The sequence below is a fragment of the Lasiodiplodia theobromae genome (genome assembly GCF_012971845.1).
Source record: "Lasiodiplodia theobromae strain AM2As chromosome Unknown scaffold_29, whole genome shotgun sequence".
NCBI classification, from domain to species: domain Eukaryota; kingdom Fungi; phylum Ascomycota; class Dothideomycetes; order Botryosphaeriales; family Botryosphaeriaceae; genus Lasiodiplodia; species Lasiodiplodia theobromae.
The window spans coordinates 315,812-341,848 of NW_023336494.1; the positions used below are offsets into that span (position 1 = coordinate 315,812).

At 53.5% G+C, this 26,037-nt stretch overlaps 8 protein-coding genes across 8 annotated transcripts; 3 read left to right on the forward strand and 5 right to left on the reverse strand.

Moving 5' to 3' along the window:
• Positions 1–2,322: 2,322 nt before the first annotated feature.
• On the reverse strand, positions 2,323–3,914 carry LTHEOB_8926 (6-phosphogluconate dehydrogenase; the record flags this gene model as incomplete). The annotated part of the gene is made up of 2 exons (XM_035518457.1): positions 2,323–3,296; positions 3,347–3,914. The coding sequence occupies 2 exons, from the start codon at positions 3,912–3,914 to the stop codon at positions 2,323–2,325; spliced, it is 1,542 nt and encodes a 513-aa protein (XP_035369825.1).
• Positions 3,915–4,699: 785 nt separating this feature from the next.
• Positions 4,700–5,766, forward strand: LTHEOB_8927 (Isoflavone reductase family protein; the record flags this gene model as incomplete). Its single annotated transcript, XM_035518458.1, has 3 exons — positions 4,700–5,080; positions 5,131–5,150; positions 5,205–5,766. The coding sequence occupies 3 exons, from the start codon at positions 4,700–4,702 to the stop codon at positions 5,764–5,766; spliced, it is 963 nt and encodes a 320-aa protein (XP_035369826.1).
• A 5,284-nt stretch (positions 5,767–11,050) lies between these two features.
• On the reverse strand, positions 11,051–12,424 carry LTHEOB_8928 (Nucleolar protein 13; the record flags this gene model as incomplete). The annotated part of the gene is made up of 1 exon (XM_035518459.1): positions 11,051–12,424. One exon carries the CDS (start codon positions 12,422–12,424, stop codon positions 11,051–11,053), a length of 1,374 nt encoding a protein of 457 aa, XP_035369827.1.
• A 285-nt stretch (positions 12,425–12,709) lies between these two features.
• Positions 12,710–15,193, forward strand: LTHEOB_8929 (Zinc finger CCHC-type protein; the record flags this gene model as incomplete). The annotated part of the gene is made up of 1 exon (XM_035518460.1): positions 12,710–15,193. The coding sequence occupies one exon, from the start codon at positions 12,710–12,712 to the stop codon at positions 15,191–15,193; it is 2,484 nt and encodes an 827-aa protein (XP_035369828.1).
• A 2,233-nt stretch (positions 15,194–17,426) lies between these two features.
• On the forward strand, positions 17,427–18,928 carry LTHEOB_8930 (Aspartic endopeptidase; the record flags this gene model as incomplete). The annotated part of the gene is made up of 3 exons (XM_035518462.1): positions 17,427–17,520; positions 17,586–18,748; positions 18,842–18,928. 3 exons carry the CDS (start codon positions 17,427–17,429, stop codon positions 18,926–18,928), a joined length of 1,344 nt encoding a protein of 447 aa, XP_035369829.1.
• A 533-nt stretch (positions 18,929–19,461) lies between these two features.
• On the reverse strand, positions 19,462–20,013 carry LTHEOB_8931 (Aig2-like protein; the record flags this gene model as incomplete). Its single annotated transcript, XM_035518463.1, has 1 exon — positions 19,462–20,013. One exon carries the CDS (start codon positions 20,011–20,013, stop codon positions 19,462–19,464), a length of 552 nt encoding a protein of 183 aa, XP_035369830.1.
• A 308-nt stretch (positions 20,014–20,321) lies between these two features.
• On the reverse strand, positions 20,322–22,224 carry LTHEOB_8932 (Peptidase S10 serine carboxypeptidase; the record flags this gene model as incomplete). Its single annotated transcript, XM_035518464.1, has 5 exons — positions 20,322–20,509; positions 20,572–21,373; positions 21,432–21,736; positions 21,796–21,966; positions 22,026–22,224. The coding sequence occupies 5 exons, from the start codon at positions 22,222–22,224 to the stop codon at positions 20,322–20,324; spliced, it is 1,665 nt and encodes a 554-aa protein (XP_035369831.1).
• A 1,760-nt stretch (positions 22,225–23,984) lies between these two features.
• On the reverse strand, positions 23,985–25,967 carry LTHEOB_8933 (Tripeptidyl-peptidase 1 protein; the record flags this gene model as incomplete). The annotated part of the gene is made up of 2 exons (XM_035518465.1): positions 23,985–25,628; positions 25,794–25,967. 2 exons carry the CDS (start codon positions 25,965–25,967, stop codon positions 23,985–23,987), a joined length of 1,818 nt encoding a protein of 605 aa, XP_035369832.1.
• Between the last annotated feature and the right edge of the window lie 70 nt (positions 25,968–26,037).

Genomic DNA, 26,037 nt, shown 5'->3' on the forward strand with positions numbered 1-26,037 from the left:
TTACCAACCTCCCACCTCTTTCCCAAAAAGCCAACAGCGGACCGTCCAGGCGCAACCATTTGCAAATCACAGCTAAAACAGCCCCCGCTTCACACTCCGTCATCTCGCCGATCCACCGACGACGGCCGGCACATGAGTAACCCTACCGCTAGGGCACATCCCGGCGACGCCGCGAGTTGACCATTATCCTTTCCCAGAGTAGACTAAAACAGGCAACGCCACAAGGAAAATTCCGCCACACAAAATCCCCCGCGGGCCCCCCCCGAAGCAGAAGAACCAAGGCGAAGGCGTCGGAGACGGCGGCGGAGGCTGTGGCGGAAGGCGCCGTGTGGAATTGCATCGTAGCGAAGCGAATTCCTACCCCTACTCTACCTCTACCATATACTAAACATCGCTCTCGCATTTTGTACATCCGCCACGCTACGGTCAGGGTCCAAATCGCCAGGGGGGTAGAAAGCTTAAGCCTGGGCGGAGGAGTCTGGATTTCTCCGCCAATCCCTTTTGGTCGTGTCTTTCAATCATGTCTGCTCTCTCTCTCTCTGTTGATGGACACCAATGCTAAAATTTTCCGCTGTCTTCCATAGAATAAACCCTCTGATGCGTCATCCGCATCATGCTACTGAATCTAGCATGGTGTAGCAGTGACATCTGGAGGTTTAATTCCACTTGTTCAAGCAGATCGAATGAAAAAAACCACCACAGCTGGAAGACCCTTGATCATTTTCTGGCCTCAGGCCCGACGAAGGGATGGAAGACATCACGATTCTAGGCTAGCGTCGCTAAGGGACGGGGTCCAGGCCCGAGCATGATTCCGGCTAGAGATTTGGCCGGAGCAGCTGAAGCAAGGGGGGGAGCCCTGGGTAGGCAATCCTGGCGGGGCAAAGCTCACAATGCTGCAGGGTCTGGGTGCTCGTGGAGGGGTGGTGGGTGGTCACTTTTCACGTTGTTCTGCATGGGTTTGCAATATTGTGGAGGCTGTCGTGGCTGCCTTGAGACTTCAGATTACGTCCTGACACCTCGATCTGCATGTACTGTGGTAGGGGTTAGCGGGATCGGACACGCCGCTTGTGTTTAGCTGCGAACACCCTATTGGTCCACTTCAGCGTTAGATCAGCTACAATGGGAACTTGAGCCTCCTCCCACATGCGACTGGAGTCTTTTCTTCAGCCTTGTGCTTGGCATGAAACATTGATCAGGCAACAGTTAAGCTAATGCCTCAGCCTTATGCTCCACGCGCGCATCCTTTGTCAATATAATTCTTCTGCCACATTTCCCTTTAAGATCACCACGCATGATTCTCGCCTGCAGTCGGTAACATTCTAGGGCAGAGGAACGACAATCCCCGCCGTCAAGCAGGCTACGACAAATTAGCTAATAGGCTGCCTTCCAGACCCATCCTCAAAACATGTGAGTGAAGGCTTTCTTGTCAAATTCGGTACGCCGATGGTATTCAAACAGTACAAACGTTGCGTTGACCGCCCTACTCTTTTCCCTATTTTGGAGGAGTGGCCATGGCTGAGGTGGGGGTCCGAAAGAACAAAGCCGTCACAGGTAACAGAACACGTTTGCTGTTGGACCCTTTAACCACACATGTCGCAACCGTTACCGATTGGAGAACCCGGATCCCAATGCTAAGTGTAAAGTCTATTGTCAAACGTTTCCCCGGCTCCTCGTTAGAGGACTGGCCGGACTCAAAGTGCTTACATATGAGTTGCTACCATTGATTAAAACTCCGAGCCGCTCATTTGATTCTACCTCTATTGCGAAGCAATGCCAAATATCCGCGTACCGAATTTTCCGATGGTGGCAGACCATTAAGCGCATGCTTCAGCCTTAGAGCCAGAAGTCGATGTTTGAAATTCGATCGACCGACATGCGGGACCAAGATTGCACGCTCCACTTAACCTTATTTGTGTGTCGCAAGGCTGAGCACAATTGACAACCGTGCAATTACAGTGGTAAGCGCTAACGGCCTCGTCCGCACTTGTTCCAGCCTCACCAATACAGACAAGCCAGATGGAGATTCTGTCCAGACCAGACAGCGTGGCTGTGAACTCACAGATTAATCACATGGTGGTCCCTGAGTTGAACGTTGAATTTGTAAATTGGTGGAGAACAATACACCGTGGTCATAACGCCTCAGCTACCGAAGTCTGGCCCAGCCCCCACATTGCGCTAGAGTATTCAGAGGTGCCGCGGAGGTGCCATGGTGCCCTGCGGATGGCGGGGATGGCGGCGTTTCCTCTCACGGTCTCGGTCCAGGGCCAATTAACCATCAATTTTGCTACATTTTCACCAACTTTTTGGAAACCGCAATGTGGCTTACGCCGGGAGCCGCTGAGCACTCTTGGATGGCTTTCCGGGATCCTCCCCCCACACATTCCGTCTGTCAAAGGAATGGGTGCCGAAGAAGTCCATCTCAGCTTCCATGAATTGTGTTGCCAGCATTGCTCCGCCCACGTACTTCAGGTACTCCAGAGTTGCACTAAGAGCGGGGACGTAGTTATCCCATTGGATGCTCTTAAGAACAATCTCCTTGAGCGAGCTATAGTTTTTCTGCAAGTCTGATGAGACTTCGTCGATGAGTTTGATGTTCATGATCGGTTCGTGCGCATTCAGCAAGATGGGCTCGAGCATGTCGGCAATATAATCCTCCTGAATGATGCAACCAGCTCTCCAAATCTGGACACATTTGCCAAGGTTGACGTCCCAGCCTTCATCCTTGGATGCACGCGCAATGAGTTCGAGGCCTTGACAGAAAGAGGCGAGGAACGTGGCGTAGATAGCCTTTCGGAGAATTTCGATCAAGGCGTCCTTGTCTTGAATGCCGACCTGTTGGGGCTCGGGAATGCTCATCTTCTCGGCAACTTTCAGTCGCTGGGCTCGGTTCCCGCTAGCCACTCGGAAGAACTGGCCCGCGGCGATGGTGGGCGCCGAGACGTGGCGGTCCGCCGCCTCCATGACACTCCAGTAGAGGGTGCCCTCCGAGTCATCGTCATCTTCTACAACCTTGTCGAGAACTTCATCTAGAACGTAGCCCTCCTCGGCCTTTCCTTCTCCTCTCACGCCACCTCCTGGAGTTTTCCTTCGCTGACAAATCTCAGAACCAATTTGGATGAGGTAGGTATTCTTGAGTTCTCCCTTCGAGTTCCACTTCTCAAATATTTTTCCAATTTCATCATGAGGGAGCCCAAGTGATTTGTGCAAGAAGCTCCAAGCCTCACAGACAGCAGACAGCATAGCGCTCTCAATGCCGTTGTGGACCATTTTGATGTAATGGCCAGCTCCCCGTGGACCTGACTGGATGTAAGCAAGATACGCATAGACCATCAGCAGAAAGGCTTACCCATGTACTGCACACAAGGCCTTCCGGCCTTCCCCGACTTTGCCGAGAGCTTCTCCAGCAGCGGCAGCACAAACTCGACGGCAGCTTTGTCACCGCTAAGAGACATACTCAGCCCGCGTCTCGCCGACTGATAACCCCCGCTCACTCCCATGCCAATCCACTTCACGCCTCTCTGCTCCAGTTCTTTCTGGCGACGCTCCGTGTCGCGGTAGTTCTCGTTGCCGCCGTCGAGGATGATGTCGCCCTCCTTCAGGTCGCCTCTGATCTTCTCCAGAACCAAGTCTGTGGCCCGGCCGTGAGCGATGGAGAAGACAAGGATCTTGCGCGACTGCGTATCTAGGCTCTTGGTGAATTCGCGAATGTCCTTGAAGTGGTCGATTTTGCCCTTGAGCGTCGACTTCGTCTGCTCGGCCATCTTGCGCGCTTGGTCGAGGTTCTGACCTGACGCATCGCACAGAGACACATCCAGCCCATTTTCGCAAAAGCCAAAGGACATCGTAGTGCCCATGTTGCCGGCTCCGACGATGCCGACCCGGGAGATCTTTCCGACTTCGGTATCTGGAATCATTGTGTGATTGGTTTGAGTATTGCAGCCTGAAAGTGTTTGATGCTATGGATTCTTATTGTCAAACAACGCTGACCAGATGAAAAATCCAGAAAATTGATGTGTGCGATAGAGCCTGAGAAGTGAGAAGCGGTTCAGTGTCGAGATCGTGACATTCTTTTTACGTCATTATGCGGAGCTTAAATCTGGGGTACGTATACAAAGTCTCGATGCGCATGCAATCTGACGTAGACATGGCATCAATGATCCCAGTCAGGTGCGGGGTTGGAAGCATTTACTGAGGTAGCTGGATGACATTGTGTTGGCGGTGCTGCAAATGTTGCGCACGTGCAGGTGGCGAATATACAACACCACTGATGCGTAACGACTGAGAATAAAATGGCAAAGTTGCGTTCCATAGAAATGTCCAGGATGATGTAAATGCGTGTTCTGCATTGATTTTGTCGATCCCCCGCCCTGTGTGGCTGCCGCTTAGGGTGTACGGAAGTGTGGCCTGAGCGTTAGGGAGACTCTAGGCAAATCGCACCGATATCTCTCTATGAACATGCACAATCAAAAGATTGGCCTTTCCTAGGCTAATCGAACGTCACATCGGAACAAAAATAGATGATGGTGGCGAGAAATGATTTCCAGATGTACCTACCGCGTCCATTATGGTTACTCCCCTATGACATCACATACTTACGTGGCCCTGACTGTTCAACGTTCAAATATATGCAGTAAGGTCACTATCAGAGCACACCAAGTTTTCTGATCTTCTCTATGCTTTTTGACACCCTTCTCTCAACATGCGCTTCGAGATCATTGCAGTATTTGGCGCAAACGGTCAGATCGGCCAACGTATCCTGGAGAAATTGAGCCACCACCCCACACATAATTTCAACATATTGGCTTTTATTCAGCCTGACGACGATCTTTCTTGCGCCGGAAACGACCACAAGACAGTCATCAAGTCATTTGATCTTGATAACCTATCGCGGGAGAGACTAACAAAAGATCTCCGAGGGGTTGATGCGGTGGTATCTGCTCTCAATGGTAAGGCGCTGGACGCACAGCCTCTGATCCAAGATGCCGCAGCAGATGCTAGTGTGAAGCGATTTTACCCCAGCGAGTATGGCATGCATCATATCTATCGCAAACCAGGCGACCCGTGGGGTTATCTGCACCCGGTATGACAAGCATTATTATCGACTACGAGCATTTTACTGACATATTGTAGGTTTGGAATCAAAAAGAGAGGTGAGAATCACATCAATAATCACCAAAATGACCCTGCTGATCACCTACTGTTAGGTTGAATGAGCTCGTCACCCGACATCCGGCCGTTCTATCCGGAAAGATGACCTACACCATCATCGGCTGCGGCGATTTCTACGATCAGGACCGCGAGCCTGTATGGTGCCCATGGACCCAACATGACGTCTCCGACTACACGTTTCGCCTTATCGGAGATCCGGAAGCGAGAGCTGATTTCACAAATATGGACGATTTCGCCGACTACCTCGCCGCCACTCTCATCGAGCCGGCCAAGGCGGACAACCAATTCCTGAACTTCGTCAGCGCCACCGTATCCCACATGGAGATCGCCGATTCCCTGCGCAAGCAAACGGGCAAGACGGTTAAGATCGATTACTATCCTCACGAGACAATGCACGAGGTCGTCGACGACCCGAAGAAGGCCCCTCAGGAGCTGGGAAAAAGCAATTTCCCTCTGGACTTTTGGTTTTTGGTGAAGGGCATGCAGGGGCAGGGAAGGTTCAGGAGGCCGAGGGGGCAAATCAACAACAACCTCTTCCCCGACGTCCGACCTACGACGTTTGAGAAATACTTTGAACAGAAATTCAAAACCTCATAAGTAATCGGAACGAGAACATGGGATTGGGACGTGCATAGGAGGTCGCATTTGAATAACGTAATGAACTGAATGATTTCTTCTAAGACATGTTGGATTTCTCAATGCTAAAAAAAAAAAAACACTGCGGCTTCTACAATAACAAATGGTGATATTTGAGTGGAAATATTTAACGGACGTGAGTAATGATCTGGCCCAGAAGTGTATAATCCTGCCAGCCATCATGAAGGAAGAAGATATGAAATCAGCAACAGTTTCTTCAGAAGTGACCTCTCGACTCTAGTTTCGCGCTTATGTACCAAGTTCTGCAGACTTCCCCATGCTTTTCATGGCCAATGGGAACCTAAACAAGAAGTCATACAAGTTTTTCTCATCCACATATCGGTCTTCAGGATCCCTAGAAGCTGTCGTATCCCGGCTGTCCGATTTAACCTCTTTAGCAGCCGGATCTGCCTTCTCATCACCCCAATAAGTCTTTCCTGAGATACTCAGGACACTGTCAGCCCTTAAGCAGAGCCCGTCGAGTTCGGGGCCGGCAGATAGAGGTGAATCCACATCCAGTTGGCGAATTCCAGCATTCGCGAGAACATCCTCAACCACCTCAAGGCTGCTGCTGTTTAGAATCTGGGAAAGCAAAGCCTGCGCGCAAGGATCCTGAACCTCAACAAAGTCCAAGAAAGCTTCTGGGAGTTTTTGAAGGAGACAGAGCTCCAATCTACGCTCTTCCACAGGCACCGATATGCGCAGGGAATCGTCAACTACCTCGATGTGACACCAAGCTTCGGCTCGAGCTTTCTTATTGGGATGCATCAATTTCATCTCCGTGAAAATGTGATCTGCTCTTTGAACAGTGACGTTCGAAAGTCTCTGATAGAGGGTTGAAATGTCACACTCGCTTTCAAGATCCTGAAAGTGTGCCACGCAGCTTTTTGTTTTTGTCAGTGTGAGCTCAAATCAATGAGAATATACCAATGTTTTGCTTTACATACCGTGAGATAGCTTCTGCCTTCATCCTTAGGTCTGCAGTTAATTGTGTTTCCTCTCGGAAATCTCTTGCGAAAGTGGTCTTCTCCACTCTTCTGGAAAGAAATCTACTGGATAATCCGAGATACACCAATAGATTCTCGCAGGCTCGTACCTCCCATACGGAAAAATCTAGGACGGTGAGCAGGTTTTTGAACGGCTCTCTGTATTCACTCCGGTCCACGATAAGAAAATCGACCTTTGGGGTCACCAGTCGAGTTTGTCCACAAGGCAGCCTAACCGGGATGATAGGGGAATCGTGGAAGGGCTCGAGATGTTCAGGAAGAATTATTGCGGAAGATATATCCACCAGACATCTCTTGAGACTTGCTACTGAGGCCTTCTGTGTGAGCAGTCTTCGAAGACCCTCCAGCTTTGTGCTGACATCAGGTTTTCGGACGCCAAGGATGCGCGTGAAGAACTTTTCGAGAGAAGAATATGGCGTCAGAATAGATATTTTCCCTTCCGGAGCCCCGTTTTCATCAGGTGCCCACACGCAGACGGTGATCGGAGCCCAGCTGTTTGTCGATGGAACGAAAAGCAACTCTTGGCTTTCCACAGCAAGTCTAACCCATATTTGTCAACGCATGATAAATCTTTTAGGACTATGAAGAGGTCGCTTACCGTAGCTTAGCTCTCTCGTGTCTAGGTTCATCTTCGAATATCCTTGAAAGCAAAGTGTAGATGTCCAGTATCTTTCGGGGATTCTCAGCTCTCCCCTTGCCTTTCGACTTTTGCTTGGACCAACGGTTTTTGATTGACTGTAGCTCATCAATAGCCTTTGACCATTGCATCTTCGGCACTTCTAAGATTTCGCGAAAGAAGTATCGAAGGTTACAATATTCGGGAACCTGTTCAAGTGATTTGTAGGTATTTGGCCATGGAGCAGTCTCCCAGATACACTCGGATGGCAAAACCCATTGGCTGGGGGTTCCTTCGGGCTGAGGATAGTAGATCAAACTATTCTCTGCAAAGTACTTCCTTCGCAATGTCAGCTGCATGGAAGTTGAGTGTCTTGAGGGTTCATACTTGACTTCAGCGGCAGAATCACGCCGAATGCAAAGGTCCATCATTCTGTTATATGCCTTCACTGCCACTTCTAAAACTTGGTGGTGGGGAGAAGATTTTCCTGAGCTGAGGTTCCTCAAAACGGTGGCGTAAAAATTGATATCGTCTTCGAATTGGACGCCAAAATCTTTCAGAAAGCTCCATTGCTCCTCGCAAACATCCCATTCGTGAGGTATTGAGACAAATGGTAGGGTCAAGCTGAGGCCTAGCGGAAAAATTGAAGTCAGCCTTGCCAAAGGGAAGTAGCAACCCTTTAAAGGATGGTCTGTGTCAGCCGAGGTCGGCACTCTTGCTTCCCCTACTATGCCTCGCAGTGTTGGTGTCATCGAGGACTGGTAGAAGCCCTTCCAGTTGCTTGCGAGAAGAGCAAGGAGTTTATCAGGATGCTGTTCAGCAACATATTCCAACGCAGGTGGGCGTATTTTGATGCCAACAATTTCCTTCAACCATGCCTTCCATGTTTTTCCATGACTGACTGCCGTCTCAGGTACAGCTGAAAAGTATCCGGGGTGGAGAACAGCGTCTTTTCCTAGATTTTCTTGCTCCTTTGTAACACTCTCGGTGATTCTGTTGTGCAATTGTCCAAGTGGCGAATCCTCCCCATAGACATCACTCCGGGGATGGACAAGCTGGCCCCGGTCATTGTAGACCAGAATATTTGAGTCCAATACACTCTCAGGATAAAACCAAAAGAGATACTTGAGGTGCAAGAATGACTCATCAAGAGTCGGTTTGACCTGGGTTTGATAACATTGGCCGATGAACTCCATCGTCTTCTTCGGATCAACGTTTTTAACGCCAAGAAGACAGAATAAAAGTCGCCTAGCAACGACAGATGATGCCTTAAGGTCCACGAAATTGACAGCGGGGTCGTTGGGGATGTCATAAGATCCGGGATGCTCGAAATACACCTCAGTGACGAGACATTCCTCTCGGGAAATCCACAATCCATTTTCCAATGGAAGCAAGGGGGTCTGGGCCAGCATTGGAGGGAATTGCGAGCCACCGATCAACCAATCCAGAGCTTTATTAGCCAGGAAAGTAGCGACCCGCATATGCCAGTCATTGTCGGTGGCGGACTTGATCATGGAACGATCCGTTTTCTTAGCGTCGTCATCGACAATTCCAAAGAAGTGATACCACTGTACGGAATCCAGGCCGATAGCATATCTGATGCGCTCCTCATTCCAGATCGCAGCATCCTCAAGTAACTCTTCGCCGGCTAAATCATGAAAGAGCGGCTTTCCAGACCTGTCCTTAAAGGAGGGAGGAACCCAACGCAGCTTCTTGGGTGCGTGTAACAGAGAAGTACCCTCACAATTAAGCATGGGAGCTTCCATGAGTGTGGATCTCAAGACGCGTTTAAATCTCTGCCAATATTCATTGGGCGTGGGTTCAATCGGCAGGTATTTTGCCCAAGAGTACTCATCAACGAACGCGGATTCGCAGGTCAAAACTGCCTGTTGGAAAGTCTCCGCGATAGCTTTGAGAAGGGCTTCGTTCCTTGGGCAGAGTGCAATGGTATCGTCCGTTGCTTGCGTTGCAAAATTTGCTTGAACTGAGAACTGGTAGGTTGTGAGAGATTGAAAAAAAAAAAAAACAAGAGGGAGGGCACGTTGCAGGAAGAAGGCGTCATTTACCTTCAAGTCGGATGCACCTAGGGAATAGTGCGAGTATACGTGCTGCTTTTTGAATATCGGCCTTCGGGTGTTGTCGAGAGGAAACGCTAACGTCACGGTCTCTGGGTCTGGGATTTGTAGTTGGCCTTCGTAAGCCAGACTATCGAATTTCTTGGTGACGCAGAAGTATAAGAACGAATCAGAATGCCAGTCTAAGTGTGGATGTTTGACTCGCTTCTCGAGCTTTCGAAGACCTGACTCTACCAGGCGTTCGATGTTGTATTCAATCTTGTCGCCAGGACTGAAAATTGTATGTATGTTGACCCGGATTTCGCGAAGATTCTCCAAGAATATGAACAATCGTCCAGGGAGTTTGCGGAAACGCTTGAGTAATGAGTCTCCCCAGAATTCCGGACGAAGTCCAAGTGTGATCCTCGTGCGAATTCCTTCTGGCAAAACTTCACAAGGTTCATTCGTTGGTGTGATCATGCCCAAGCCATCTGTGTCTGACAAGATGTCGTAAGTGAATGAGAAAGAGAAATGACGCGATTTGATGGTTGCTTTATTGGCAATCCTGAAGACAGACTTGAAGCCGAAGCTCTTCTGCTCAAGAACCCCTTTCCGGCTGCCATTGATGCTGCAAATGGCTTCGACATCTTCTTCCGTAAAGCCGTCCTCATTTGAGTCAATAGTGATCTCAGTGCCACGGATATTGAAGGTTAGGGAAGGGTGCTTTCCGCAGGCGCGTGCTTTAGTGTATTGATTCTCATCCGCATTTCGAATAAGTTCATAAATGAAACGGTCTTCTTTGGTCAAGCGAACATTTTCGATGTGTCTGGACGCCATTAGTCTATATACTGGATGTAAGAAGAACGAGAAAGTTACGGCTTCAGCTCCGGTTCCAGTTGCTCTCGAATGGCTCGGATCGGCTCCCAGAGCTCTGGGCAGTCTGCTTGTAACACTGCTTTGGCTCTAGCCGAGATCCCCCCATTTTTCCTTCTCATTTTGGCTATTAGAGCTTGAGCCGAAGCTCGGGAAGAGCAGGGCATCTCGATTCAGATGGATTTCAGGCTCGCTGGGACGAGACTCTGTTTGCAGACGCGGTTAATTGGTTGAAAGTAGAAGGATTGCAGGAGAAAACAGAGCTAAGGTTCCTGGGCCCTTTAGTATTGTAGAGGATTGTTGGCCAAACTGTGCTTCGAGTACGATTTGTCGCCCCCGCTGCGGCACAGCAGTGAGCGGTTCAGCCAGCGGCTATGGCGAGTAATCATTGGCTATCATTGCAGATCATCGTAAATATAACCATCTGCAACCAACACAAAATTCACACTGCCAAAAATACTCGTGACTTGAAACAATAGGACGCGAAGGCCGGCGAACGTCAAGTTTTCCCCCGAGAGGATGTCGAAAAGGCTAACAACGCGGAAAATAAACGCGAGCTCACGGCGATGCGACGACGATTGTACGTTCCAATTCATTTGCCTCCAGCCAATCATAATTGGAATCAAGAATATTTTTGGGGGGTGAGAAGGAAAATATGGTTTTGCACCGGAAGTAAAGTGCTGAATTTCGGGGGATTAGTCGAATGTAATCTTTTTGCCCTGCGCCTCCACAATGGCAGCTGATGCTCTTGGTGCATTCGCCAGTGCGGCTCCAGACCTGATGTTACGGGCATCGACCTTGCGAGGTTCCTTCCTGCTCTTTGTGTGTTGCTTTGGAGCATCCACTTCGCCAAACTGCTCGTCGCGAGCACCACCATGGCCTGCCTCCTTCTCTTTGCCAAAACGCTTTCGATACCGCGTTGAAGCATCCTCGGCATATTCAACGCGCAATTCTCTGCCCTCCATCCTGTTGACAAACCACTTGCGCGCCTTCTTCTTCTTCTTTTTCTTCTTCTCCCCAGCACCATCGGCATCCTCATTCTCAGCATCCTCCATTTCCTCATCGCTGTCGTCGTCCGCGGGTATCATAGTGTATCCTGCCACTGCAGCAGCAGCAGCGTCCAGCGTCTCGAACGTAACCCATGCGTAGCCCTTGCACTTTCCAGTATCTTGGAAAGTTGCCATGAACACATCCGCAATCTCTCCACATTTACTGTAATGCGCAATCAAACTCTCCTTGGTGACATCGAAGCTCAAGTTGCCCACAAAAACGCGCTTGTTCGGTTCCTTGCCTCCGCCGGCCTGCACAGCCGCCGTTTTGCTGAACTTCTTGAAGCCGTCCTCTGTCTCGCCCTCGCCCTCCTTCTGTTGTGGCCTGCCTTCAAAGTTGCTCGCGTCCTTGATCAGAACCGCACGGCCGCTCATCAGCGTCTCCGACGCCTCAATGGCGGCCTGCACCGCAGCCGCGTTGTCAAAATCGACGTAAGCGAAGCCCTTGTTGTGCGGCTTGAACCGCATATTCGCAATCGCAGCTTTGTCTGGCAACGGCATGTGGATGCGGGTGATGCGCTCGCCGGTGAGGCCCGCGTGCTTCGCAAAGAACTCGCGGATCGAATCGCGCGTCGCTGACCATGGCAGGTTGCCGATCCAGATGCCGTGCGGAGACTTCTCCTTCTTCTCCTTTTTCTTCTTCTGCTTTGTAGCCCCCTCTCCCTCTTCCTTATCGCTTTCGTCCGAGTCGGATTCGGCGGCGGGCTTGGGCGCTTTGAGGGTTTTTGTGGCGGGATCGAGCTTGCCCTTCTTGGCGAGACGCTGTTCGCGCTTGGACAGCGGCTCGGGCGCTGTGATGTCGACCTCTAGCTCGCCATCTTCGGGGAGTGCGGAGCGCTTGCGCTTCTTGGACGAGGTGTCTTTGGCGGGCTTGGGAGTTTCTTCGGCGGAAGCGGCGGTGGTTGGCTCGTCGGCGGGGGTTTCGGATTCGGTCTTGGACTTCTTGGACTTTTTCTCCTTCTTTTCCTTCTTGTCTTTCTTCTCCTTTTTCTCCTTCTTGGAGATCTCGGTGGAAGTCATTGTGCGGACGAGGAATGTGTAAGCGTAGATTGGGGTTGCGTATGCGAACGATCGTCGGCAACTTTTTTTCGAAAAATTCGGAAGACTCCGGAGTTCAACCGGTCATTCCTTCTGTAGCACCTCCAGTCTTTGTGGCGCGTCGAACTTCTCTCCGCTCAGCCTCGTTCGCGCCTGGGCTGGTAGCTCATCACAGCCTCGAGTAAAGGCCTCTGAGCTCGACATCCGTGAGACGCGCCACGCGTGGACGGCCATTTAACGCGTGGTGACGACCGCATCTCACCCGAGATGGCGGACGACGATTCCCGGACCGCGACCCTGGGTCGCAAGCGCCAGCGCGAACTGCAGGATGACCAGGCCAACGCAAGATTCTCCACTCCGGAAAAGAAAGTGAAACTGGATGAGGATGACGACGACGAGAGTGACTATTCCCCATCGCCGGATCTTCCCCAGCTCGAGTCTTCACGTGAGCACCCAGATTCACCATCTCGGCATGATGGGGGCTTCCCGCACATGTCCGGTGATGAGCAGTCTGCGGCCAAGGCCGCACAGCTCAGCACTGCCCAGGAAAAGGCCGACACTGGGAAGCCAGAGCCGCCGCCGCCTGAAGGAGAGGACTTCATTGCCCTGCTGGCGGATGATGATGACTTCGCCGAGGAGAATGACAATTCCCCCAACCATTCCGGCAGCGAGGCTGGAAGCGAAGCAGGCGAGAAGGGAAAAACCAAAGATGCGACCGTTGAAGGTAGCCAAGCTGCAGGCACGCAGTCCAGCCGCATATCCTTGACGAAGACACAGCGCCAGCTCATCCGCCAATTCGAAGAGGAACGGGCGCTTCGAATCATGAGGACTGGTCTCGGTACCTTCTGGACTGCGAAGAAGGGGTTCCACACCCAGGATGCTGTGGGTGCGGTCATCTCCATGGCAATCCCCCAAGTCCCAGACAAGAAAGACCCAAACAAAATGGTGAGGGGCATTACCAAGGAAGTGATCCGTACCCGCGTGGTCACTGCCATAGGCTCCAACTGTCCCATGGGCCTTTTGGGGATATATCACGACCAAAACCAATCATCCTGGCAGTTCAACGAGCTGGTGGTTTTCCGCACACAGGAGCAGATGGAGGCTGTGAAGAGCTTCTTTGCAGCAACACCTTTAGAGTTCAGTCTCAAAGGTGGCAACAAGAAAGACAAAGAGAAAGAGTTCTTCGTCATGAGCGTTCTACCCGCTAAAGAGAGCAACAAGTTGCAACTTAGCGACAACAAGAAGCTAAATGCGAAGAGGGGTGTTACATCGATTCTAGCCGAGGCTCTCTCACATTACGTGAAGCAAAGTTTGGAATCTGGGCAAATGAGCCCTGGTGACTATGAAGGTTTCAGTCCTAATGAACCTAAGAAGGTTCTTCAAAAAGCAGCGAAACAGGACATCGGTGCTGGCATGATTAAGGCCGACCCCCAGGTTGCCTGGAGTCACCTGGGTAACAAACCTCAGCCGACTTCGAAGGCCGGATCGCAGGCAACGTCAAAACCGACAAGCGTAGCCTCCACCAAACCTTCCACCCCAGCGAGCGAGGCACAGGACACTAACAATAGCTCCGACGAAGAGGGCGAAATCACCCCCGAACCCGTCAACGATTCTCCTCAACTGGAAACACAACAAGACACGGATCAGAACAGCACAGCCACCTCAGTTCCGAACGGCCAAATGCGTACACACTTCACGCAGCTCAGCGAATCGGAGCAGGTGCTCCAAGTGCGCTACTTTGGCGAGCCCGCAGATGGTTTGGTGCGCTGCCTTACTTGTGCCCAGAAAGGTCACATGAAAGAGAGCTGTCCATCCAGAACTTGCCAGCATTGTCAAGCCGTCGATCAACACTTCACGAAGAACTGCCCGACCATCGCCAAATGCGCCAAATGCCGCGAAAGGGGCCATTCCAAGGAGAGCTGTCCGTCCAAGCTAGCGCGCTCATCGGCGGACGGCTTCTCCTGCGACCTGTGTAACGAGAAGGGCCACCCGGAGGAGGAATGCGCCCATCTCTGGTCTTCGTTCGACCCGGACAAGATCCCCAACCTCAACAAGGTGGCAAGAATGACGGTCTCGTGCTACCAGTGCGGATCGCAGCAGCACTGGGGCGACGATTGCCCGATGCGGCCGCGGAAAGTTACCGTCAAAAGTAACCTCTTCTCGGCCAAGGAGGCCAACAAGTACCTCATCGATCCACAGGCCGCCGCCGAGGAGCTCCGCCGGAACGGACCCGGCGATCAAGGCATGTCGATCAGAGGCCGCGCGCAGGGCGGCCAGGGCCAGCACACGTACTTCTCCTCGACCGACGACGAGGGCGACATCGACAACTTCTACCGCAACAAGCGTGGCGGCAACAACAACAACAACAATAACAATCACAACAGCGGCCCCGGCGCGCCTTCGCGCGGCAACATCCGCATCAACACCGGCGCCGGCTTCCGCGGCGGCCGCTTCTCGCAGAAGAACGATCGGGGCCACAATAGCAGCGGCGGCGGCGGCGGCTACGATAGCTATCGCCAGAACGGCGGCAACCAGTTCGAGCCCATCTCATCCGGCTGGCAGCCGCCTCTTCCCAACGAGCCCCCGCCACCGCTCCCGCCGCTGCCTCGCGGTGGCAACGGAGGTGGTCGTGGACGGGGCGGCGGCCGTGGCGGACGCGGGGGCGTGAACCAGATGCCGTTGCCCCCGAGACCCCAGCCTCCGTCCGGCCCCTCCAGGAAGCCTTGGAGGGGCAGGGGCGGGAAGAAGTGAGATCGATGGCTCTGCGAATTGGCTTTTTGCGTGCGTTTCGAGGCCGATTGGATTGGTTTACTCTTGGGGTTTGGTCAACGGTGCTTTAGAGGGTGGGATACCAAAATTATGCATGCATTGGGTGGTGCTTAGTTGGTATGGTGATAGAAGAGGATATTCAACTAAAAAAATACTGCTCAATCAAAGGCATCATGTTCTACAAGCGTCCATATGCTGTTACGCATCTCGATCTATATGTACGCTGCGGCGACAGCTGCTACTTGACGTTGCATGGATAGTCCGAGTCAAGCACTCGGGCTTGCCGACTTACGAAGCATTTCTTGTAGCTGAGCGGTGTGCCTCAGCACGAGAAGACCCCGCTTTTATGTCTCCAAATGAACCATTACTCCGCCTCAGCATGAACATCTCGTATCAGCCAGGCCGTAGTTCTGACTCGAGATAATGTAGAACATGGGAGCCGGTAAGCTGGGCTAGCTTTCCGAACGTGTTGGAGAAGCGGTGTTGCCTGGCCAGGGGTCTGGTCTTCTAGCGTATGACGAAAGTATAAACACACAGCCAAGGACAGCACATTGGACGCCGTAAAGGTTTGAAAGCGCGCAATCATGCTGACTATCTATACGGGAGCCGATTGGCGAAAGCGCACGGCAGATCAGCCGCCATGCCGTGCAACGCAATGTGGCGTCTATATTCACAAACGCAGGCATCTTATCTTGTGCAACCCTACAGAAATGGCATCCGATGACCCAAGCGAAAGGCAAAAACCTGCTGCCAGTGGGATCCGGTGATGTGGTGGTGTTGTACGCCACCATAGCCCTGCCATGACCTTTACATAGCCACTTGTGTCCTTGGCATGATGCCTGCCTCAACCCTACTATTTTATAATAAGTATCCTTGCCGAAACACGACACCACGCAAGCTGTCCAGGAGGTCGAGCAGGGGTCGGAAGCAGGATCGGGGATGCCGGCAGCGTTTCCCCAAAAGCGTCGACATGGCAAGCTAATGGAAGTCGGTTAGTGGATAGTCATCTGAACGGGCGATGACAACATCGGGTTGGGTTAGCCCGGGAGTAGCCAGGACGCATTTGTGAAAAAGTAGTGAGCGTTTTCCAGGAAGAAAGGTATTAGGGACAAGCGGGAGTGGGAATAGTGCCGCGGAAGCTTCCCAGGTCTCTCGATCGGCGACTCCGCACACCTCGGTCGTCTTCCCCGACGTCGACGCGCGGACCGGCCCTTCTCAAGAGGAGAGGAATCCACCGCGGCGCCGAATGTGGCATCGTCTTATCAGTAGACCCCGGCGCCCCGTGTAATTGTTCGCCCCTCGCAGGCTGCGTGTCCTGTTGGCTATTTCGGTTCAGGCCGGACGGCTCGGGGCTCTCGGATCGTGGATTGACGGAGTCATGAACCTGGCTGGAGCGTGTTGTTCAGCTTGCTTCTTGTCCATCTCCCGCCCGTCACAGGGACGGAGGCCTGCGAGCTAACACTTCAGGCACGAGGGGCCTTGCGCGAAATTATGACGTAGGCGGGGGATGCGGCGGGCCTCGAGCTATAGCTGCTGGCGCAGGCCGTTAGCTGCAACACTACACGCTTACTAGTACCTGATACGTAGACGGTGGCTTCTCGAGCTTTGACTTCAAGCAGGGGAGCAGGGTGGCGGCATGAGCATGGCGAGGGGGAGAATGGGAAGGGAGCTCTGGCCACCGGAGCTTTCGTCGCGCACCAACCAACGCGGGCGGAGACGCGAGGACGGACGGACACTTGCCAGCAGCACCAAGCTAGCAGCTCACCCACAAACACACCACGTTGTCGCTCATGAGGCTGTTTCAGCTCACCTGGGGCCTGTGACGGGCTGCCTCGGACACGCCACCGGTCAATGCAGATCTGCTCCGGTTGTGAGATGATTTGTGCTGTGGTGGATCGTCGGTCAATGCAGGGCCTCGCCCAGAAGGCTTGATTCGCGGCGTGGCACTGTCGCTGAAGCTTGACCTTTTCTTGCGTCATGGGGGGCAGACGCGCACGCCAGATCCCTACAAGGTAGCAATCACGAATAGCTAAGGTCGTGCTTGCAAGCTGCGAGCGCCCCCGCCTACTTAAACATGCATCGCCTGCTCCAACTTGCCGCTGGCCTCATCCTCTCTTGCTTCTCACTCTACTTCTTCCAGAATTCAGTCTTCAATATATCCCGTTTGTCTGAAGGCTTGCCACGCATACTCAACACACAGCACCAAACAGCAACCATGGCGACGAGAAACTTCACCCGCATCCCCATCATCACAAACAAGAACTACAAGGCCAACGGCTTGAAGTCGTACGCCTACGCCCTGCACAAGTGTATGTACACTCATTTGAGATCCGATCACCCCACCCGCTTCTCTCCCATCGCTGACATGCACCAGACGGCATCGGTCCCACCAGAGAGGGCCCGTACCTCGTTACCAACAGGATCCACCAGCAGGGCAAGTTCGGCCCAGGCAAGGCGCTTGGCGGACATGCGCGTGTGCAGAAGCACGTTCTGCAGAAGAGGGTCGCCGTCGCCGCCGACTCGGGCAGCACCGAAACGGGTGACGTGCCGGCCGAGGACATCCAGAACGACTCTCTCTACCTGTGTGAGGTGGGCATCGGCACACCAGCCCAGAAGCTGCGCCTCGACTTTGACACCGGCTCGGCCGACCTGTGGGTGTGGTCGACGAGCTTGCCGTCGAACGTGCAGTCGCAGGGCAAGTCATCCAACCACGCCATCTTCGACCCGTCCAAGTCGAGCACCTTCAAGAAGTCCGACGGCAGCACCTGGCAGATTCAGTACGGTGACCAGTCGTCGGCCTCGGGCGATGTCGGCACTGACACCATTGACCTGGGCGGGCTGAAGGTGGAGAACCAGGCCATCGAGCTGGCCAGCAAGCTATCGGACCAGTTCGTTCAGGGCGAGGGCGATGGCCTGCTCGGCCTGGCCTGGGGTAGCATCAACACGGTGAAGCCTGAGGCTGTCAATACGCCCGTCGAGAACATGATCGCACAGGAGGACATCCCCAAGGACGCCGAGCTCTTTACCGCCTACCTGGGCAGCACCAAGGATACCAGCGAGGCCGACAAGGGCGAGTCCTTCTACACATTCGGCTACATCGACCAGGACGTGCTCAAGGCCGCCGGCGTCGACACCCCATTCTACGTCGACATCGACAACTCCCAGGGATTCTGGCAGTTCACCAGCACCTCCGCCTCGGTCAACGGCCAGACCATCCAGCGCTCCGGAAACACGGCCATCGCTGACACGGGCACCACGCTCGCCCTCGTCGCCGATGACGTCGTTGACGCCATCTACAAGGCCATCCCCGGTGCCAAGTACGACAGCCAGAACCAGGGCTACGTCTTCCCCAGCTCTGTCACCGCTGATCAGCTTCCCGAAGTCTCCTTTGCCGTCGGCGAAAAGCTGTTTGTCGTCCAGAAGGAGGATCTGGCCTTTGCCGACGCCGGAAACGGCTTCGTTTACGGAGGCATTCAGAGCAGAGGCGATATGACATTCGATATCCTTGGTGACACCTTCTTGAAGGGCATATATGCTGTAAGTTGCAATACATATCCTGGCCGCATGTGCTGTTTGAGAAGCAACGGCGCAGAAAAAGTAGATTTAAAGTGCTGACGCTCCACTTCGCAGATCTTCGACCAGGGCAACAAGCGATTCGGCGCCGTGCAGCGCAAGGAGAAGGAGCAGAATGTCTCCGTTCCTTCGGGCTCCTCGTAAATTCCGGGTGTTGTAATCGCGCTGTAGGAATAAACTGATGGTATCGACGAACTCCCGATCGTAATGACGAGTGTGGAATGGTAATGATGGTACGAACATAGCGTTACGTCTTTCTGCTATTCAGCATACAATATGATTTTTCAATTCTACCTTTGCACTCAATTTGATACACTTGATGGCTGCCTATGAATCCCAGATTATTACAGCGCATCGTGAGATTCAACCCAATCCGCTTCAAAACTACCCGCAGATTTCCGATCCCATCTCGTGTAGCAAACAAGCAACAAATAAGCTCTAACTTTGAGTTTTCTGTCCACCACACAAATGCAAGAAAGGGAAACTTTGTTCGATCTCTCTATGTACATTCAAGCTTAACTTGGTGCGCCACAAAAAGCCACCACCCGTGTCTAACGTACGCTTCTATTAACGTCATCCCACCCTCACACAGAATCCTCTTCAACAGAAAAAAAAAACATTCTTCGCAGCCATATTCTCACATTCTCCACTAACTTTCCACTCTCGCACATCCTCACTCACTCAGCGGGTATAAACCTCCTCACACACCTCTCCACCCACCCCCGCGGCACCCCCAACGCCACCGCATCCCTCACAGCCTCGTTCATCCTGCCCACATACTCCTCCTTCGCCACGCCCTCGGCCGTCCGCAACCTATCCACGTACACCAGCACGCCCTCGGCGGCGTCGAGCGACTCCTCGTCGGCCGAGGGCGCGGGCGGGAGCGCGTAGACGATACCATAAACAACATCGCTTTCATCATCTTCATCCCCGTCCCCGTCCTTCTCTTTCTCCTGCCCCTCGTGCGCCGTGGCGACGGAAAAGGGGGTGGGGATCTCGACGACGTTGGCGTAGCCGCGCTCGTTGATTACCCAGCGCCAGTGGCTGCCGTTGCCGTTGCTGCGCAAGCGCGCGACGCCCAGGTAGACGGATGAAGGGCAGCGGCGGCGCATCTGCGCGAGCCAGAGGTTGCTGCCGTAGGCGAAGTAGAGAGTCGGTCGTCGCGTGGACGACGTGGGGCCCGCGGTTGCGGTGTCGTCGCCGAGGTCGAGGTCACGTAAGGCTGGCATGGTTGGTTGGCTGTTGCTGTTTTTCGTTATAGGGGTACCGCTGTCCTGGGTCGAATTGCCCCAGCTCTTAATTCCCTCAAATAGAGATCTTGTTGACGTCAATTTAGGTCAAAACACCGTTCCAAGGAAGGAGAGGCAACAAAGGCCCGAAACATAAGTTCCGGCGCTAATCACGTCATCACCACAGCCTAATATCAGATACAAACGCGAGAAAAATAAGTTGCCGTCAGAATCGGCTTTCATATAACGAAATGTTCATCTCTAATTTACAGCAAACATTGCTAAAAGAAACATTAGATGCCTATCATTCACATAGCCCACTCGAAACCCATCTGCCTCTTCGACATCTTCAGCGTTGCATTGGCGCTGGTGAAGTTGAAGTTGTTGCCAAAGTCACCCGACTGCGTGGTGAAATCGCTACGCTCGTTCAGGCTGTCGATGCGACCCAGCAGGAACTCGAGCTGGCGGTAAGCAGCCGAAGGTTGGTATTGCGGGACTAAAGTGTTTGTTAGCATCAAGAGCAACTTTTTCCTGTCTCGGATTTGGAGTGAAACTTACCCATGTGGCCAGACATAGCAACCTCGACCCAAGTCAAGCCACGCTCGGTGTGCGCGGTGCCCATGATGCCCGACGCAGCGAGCGTGCTCAACGAAACCTCCTCATGGTACGGAACGAAGAAAGGCTCGGTGGGGGCGGTCTGGAAGCCCTGAGCGCCGCCCCAGGTCATGTTCTGGATCATCAGCAGGGTGCCGTTGGCGATGAGGATGAAGTCAAGGTTGCCATGGGCGATGATGGAGCGGCCGTTGGTGCGCTCGATGACGCTGGGCAGGATGGAGAGGCCGGAAGGCGGCGAGGTGTCAGTGTCGAGCACACCGTTGGAGCACTCAGCCCACTCCTGGATGGGGGCATTGATGGCCTTCTGGACGTCGGTGCGGTTGAAGTAGACGCCGGTGCCCTCGGGGATGTAGTCGAAGGAGCCGGGGAAGCCGAGCACGTCCCAGAGTAGGGGGCAAGTGGTTGCGACTTGGTAGATGTCGAAACACGGGTTCACGGCGCTGACGGCGTAGTAGATGTCGTCCCACAGGTCGCAGCCGGGACCGACATCGGGCGGAGTGGGCAAAGGACCAGTGGGAGGGAAAGTGAGGTAAGTGTTGAAGAAGTCGGTGTAACCGCACTCATCAGCACGCTCGTGGATGTCATTAGTGAAGGTTTCGTTAAGGTTGAACAGCGGTGCCCAGTAGTCAACGAAGGGAACGGCGGGGATTTGCTGCTGGACAACGTCGTACGAAGTGCTAGGATCGTAGATGAGGAAGGCCTGAGCGTCGTAGTACGTCGAGTCGTTCTTGTTGAGCATAGCATCCTGCAGATAAGGTCAGACAACAAATAATCAAGCAACGAGTGCGGAGATGGTAGCGTACAGTGATGTAGGGAACGTAGTAACCAGCGTACGACTCGCCAGCAATGTACACCTTGCGGCCGTGCAGACCGAAGGTGTCAACGAAGTTCTTCCAGAAACCAAGGAACTGAGCAGCGGCTTCCTCCTCGTTGGTCGCGGTGGGAGTGCCCTGAGTGAAGCCAGTGCCAACTGGTTGCTCAACCCAAACCATGTTGGTCAAGTTGACCCAGGTCCAGGGATTCTTCACAGGCTTGTACGTGCCATATTGCCAGAGAACAGGGCCGTTCTCCTGGAAAAAGCCCTCAAGAGACGAGCATCCGGGGCCGCCTAGACAGATCACGTCAGATCGTTTTTTTTTTTTTGGTCTGTTTTATGTTCAGTCTTACCATTGAGCCAAATGACAATCTCTTCGGTGGCATCGGCGTTCTCAGAGGGGAAGAACCAGAAGTACAGCTCGCTCGTCTCGTTCGCCTTGTCCGAAATCGGGAGCAGGCCAGCGTAAGACTCTCCAACGTCGAAGTCGACCTCAGGAATGGCCGAGCCATTGACCGCAAACTCTAGAGAAAGATGTCAGCGTATGCTAAAGGCTTGGTGCAGCTTTGAGGCGCAGGCTCACTCGTAGTGTTGGCACTCTGAGGAATGATGTAGTCTGCGGCGCGCTTTTCAACGGTAGCCGAGGGCTTCCTCAGCAGATCTCCGCGACGCGGGCGCGGCATCTCAGGCACCCTCTTGCCCGCATACTGCGCAGACCTGGCTTCAACGAGGACCGACGAGGCAGCGAGCGCGCAAGCGCTAAGGAAGGCGGCAACGCGCATGTTTCGAAACAGTCTTGGACACTTTGTGCCAGTTCAACGAGTGACTGAAAACGGCGGTCGCAAACGAAGGTTGCCGAAGTGAGAGGAGTTGCGAAGGTGACGAGAAGAAAAGAAGGCCGTGTCGTGTCGTGCCTGCCTAACCCGCACGGTGCTCCGGTAGAGAAACCACATTATTTACGCAGAGACAAGGATCGTGAAAAAAGCTTAGCCCTCTCGGGCAAGTAGCTTGGAACAGCTTGTCTAAGCCTTCGCCCACCTCAAGCCCGGCGGCGGCCCAATTGGCGGCCGTGGCATGGTTAATCTGTCTCGGAGGTGAGCGGCTCGACTGACGTACAGAAATGACGCGCCTACGCAAAAAGATAAGCTCCCGCATCGTTCTAGAAAACGCAGACGAGCGATCAGCTCATTAGTAGCTCAGGGCAAAAGAGCAGGGCGCTACGCAGCGTTTCGGTTTCAAAGTCCTTGCATAACTAAAGACCCAGCACCCAGGAAACAGAGCAGGCGTCTTGCAAGTACCTAGGCAGAGCGCCGAACGGAAACACGACAGCCAATTTCGTATATTTCATCCGACTCGTGTGCATTCCCGCGCGTTTGCAGGATTCGCCGGCTTCACAGCGTGACACGACCTCCTGCCCGAATTAGCAAATCCAACTACCTGTGCCGTAGATGTGACACGAGAATATCACGAAGAGCGAACGAAAAGTGCACCGACGCGTCTCGCGCCACTCTGCGCCCGCCGGCGGCTACCGCTGCTCCCATCCAATCTGCCAATTCAATCGCGTCTTCCCGGCCGGTCGCCATTGCCACAGCGCGGTCCCTGAGCCTCAGCCGTGTGTCCTTTCTCCACACGAGCGAGTCCGGAGCTCGTTTTGCCCCACACAACGCGGTCCCGATAAGACCATTCCCAAACAAGCAGCTCCAAAGAAACACACACCCATGCGATTCAACCCCAGCACCGAACCGAGGCGACCGTCAGGTACCTGAAAAGTGCTCGCTCTTATCGATGGTTCGCGAGCCCGGAAATCTCCATATTACGCCCCTCGGGCGCGCCGGGGAGGAGGATCGATAGAGGCGAAGAAGCGTGATGATGACGCGCCAGGATGCTCGCAAGAAGTCCAAGCTTTTGACAAGCAAAGAGAAGAACGGCACGTCTGTTTGCCGAGACGCCCGTACCCCGCCACTCACCGCCGCTAACGGCCGGGCTCTGCAGCATGCATGATGTTCGCGTAGGAGCGTGCGCGAAAGCGAGCTGGTAAGCTAACAACGGCGGTACCTGTCTTTCTTGCCCTGCGGCAGAGTTGTTTTTCACAGTGCTCCGCCAATTCCGATAGGATAATCACTCAACGGCAGAAGTGAGCCCAAAACCTCAACATGTGAAATGCAAAGGACGAGGTAGTGTAGATAGCGCTGACAAAATCCTGCGCCTATTGCAAAATGGACGTGCTACATTTCATGACCCACTAACGATTCAATCAAGGCTACGCGCAGTTAGTCTACGGATTCTGGACAATTGAGTCTTCAGTACACAGTAGATTCAAATGGCATTCCAGATGTTTGTCTAGCATGCGTGGGCTAAGGCTTCAATTGAGTGGCGACTTCTTCATCACCCACCCATGCGGATTATTACTTCACTTCACAGCAATGACATTCTCCGAAGATGTAGACAGGATTCATTTCAATTCCTGTCTATAAGAATATTTTGCATCCCTTCATTAACGTCCCTCTGAATGATCGTAACGTCATGAGAAACTGCCCGCCGTCTAGTGCTGGCGGTAGCCACCGTACCTGTTCTGAACTGCAAGCTTGAGCAGACCACCAAAGTCGGGAGTTCCCAGTCCAGTGACGGGATCCCAGCCATCCACTGCGGCCCATCCAGCGCCCTCGACGTAAGGTGCGGGCAGTCCGGAGTACATGTCGGTTCCAGTGCAGCCCGTAGACGTGCCGTCGACGATGTCGGTCAAAGCACTCTTGCCAGTGCTGTACAGCCAGGGGTTGAGCCAGCCGAGAGGAGCTTGGCCAGCTTCGACACGAGCAGAGTTGAGCAGAGCAACGACGGACGAGAAAGTCGGCGCAGACGCAGAGGTGCCACCAATAAGAAGCTCATCTCCAGAGTCAACGATGTGGAAGCGGTAGCCTTGAGCGGCAACGTCGGGGAAGCCACGGCCGTTAGGGTTGTACAGACCGTCCCACTTATCACCCAGGATGCCAAAGTACTTCGTGATAGCATCATCCTGCCAGCTGGGGCGCTCCCAAAGGTCAGAGAAACCACCCGACGAGAAAGAAACAGCTCTCTCAGGCTCGATCTGGTAGGTGCCTCCGACAGACGTGACGTACGGGCAAGCAGCAGGGAAGATTGGGAGGAAGCGGGTCGTGTTCTTGCCGTCGTTGGTCTGGCACGCAGAACCGGGGCCGGTGTCACCAGAAGAGAAGAGGACCGAGACACCACGCGCACCGAGCTGGCCGATCAAGTCGCAGACAGTCTTAGCATAGCTAGCGGGAACGCTTTGCTCATCCTCGCCGTACGACGTGGACAGCGTGGTGGGCAGCTCAGAGTCAGGCTTCTTCAGCAGCTCCGTGAAGTACTCAAGGTAAGGCTCGTTGCTGGAGACGTCTGGCTGGTCGAGATCGGGTACAAGTGGGCCGCGACCAGCAGTGTAGAAGTACGTCACATCGAGCGGGTAAACCAGCGGAACCGTGTACTGGATGTCCAGGTTGGCCTCAGTTGCCTCGTCATTGGTGTTTTGAGGAAGGGTGGAACCATTGATAGAGCCGAACTGAAAGTTCTTGTCTTTGGCGTAAGGTGCATACTTGCTAGTGAACTCGGCGAGGTCATCGTAGCGAGCGTACTGCTCAAGGAAGCCAGAGACGCCGAGGTAGGTCTTGTTAGCCTTAGGCGTGTATCCGTTGATGTTGTAGAGGTCCTTCAGGCAATCAGGAGTGATTGAAGCGTTGCACGACGCAGCAACGTCAACGGCAGCGAGAGTCTTAACGTCAACAAGACGCTCCTTGTCAAGGATTTGGCTCCTCTCAGGACGGATCTGAGCAAAGCGCGTGGTGGGCTGGATCATGTTGATAAACTCGTGCAGCTCGGTGGGAATCGAGTACTCGAGAGTGCGAATCTTCTGGACGTTCTTGCGAATCTCGCTGCGGTAGACGTTGAACTTGGTGTCCATCATCTTCTCGGCCTGCGAAACGGTGGCAACGAAGTTAATCCAGTCGCCGTCATCCTCAATGTCCTCGCTCTCGATGCCGGAGGCCTCGAGCCAAGCAACAATTGAGTCGGTAGCCTTGGCCTCAGGGCGGAGCATGGCCTTGAGCTCATCGCGCTTCAAGTGCTTGCCGTAGTTGGCGGAGCCCGGAGTGGAAATGTCCAGGAGCGTCTGCTCAAAGAGAGCATGGTTGGGCTGGCAATGGCATTAGCGCGTGTCCCTCGAGTGAAGGGTGGCCAGAGTCAAGGAAGTGACGTGAAACTGGCGCAATTCCGCCTGACAATTGACGCAGCCAGCCGAGGTCGCACGGCATATGCCTGGTGCACCGGGTAGGTGAATATGGAAATTTGTTTCACGTACCTGTTTGACCGCAATCATGAAGCGTAGCTTCTGGGCAGCGTCGGGAGAGCCGACTTGGATCCAGTTCTCAGGTACAGCGCGCAGCTTCTCAAAAAGCTCGGCAGTAGAGAAGCTGAGACCGTTGACGGCGCTGGCAACGGACAGCAGTCCGGCGAAGACAGTAGCAGCGCGCATGGTTGCTAATGAGGATCACCACGCAGGTGAGGTAGAACGTGGAATGAGTGGAAAGGGATGGCGGAAGATG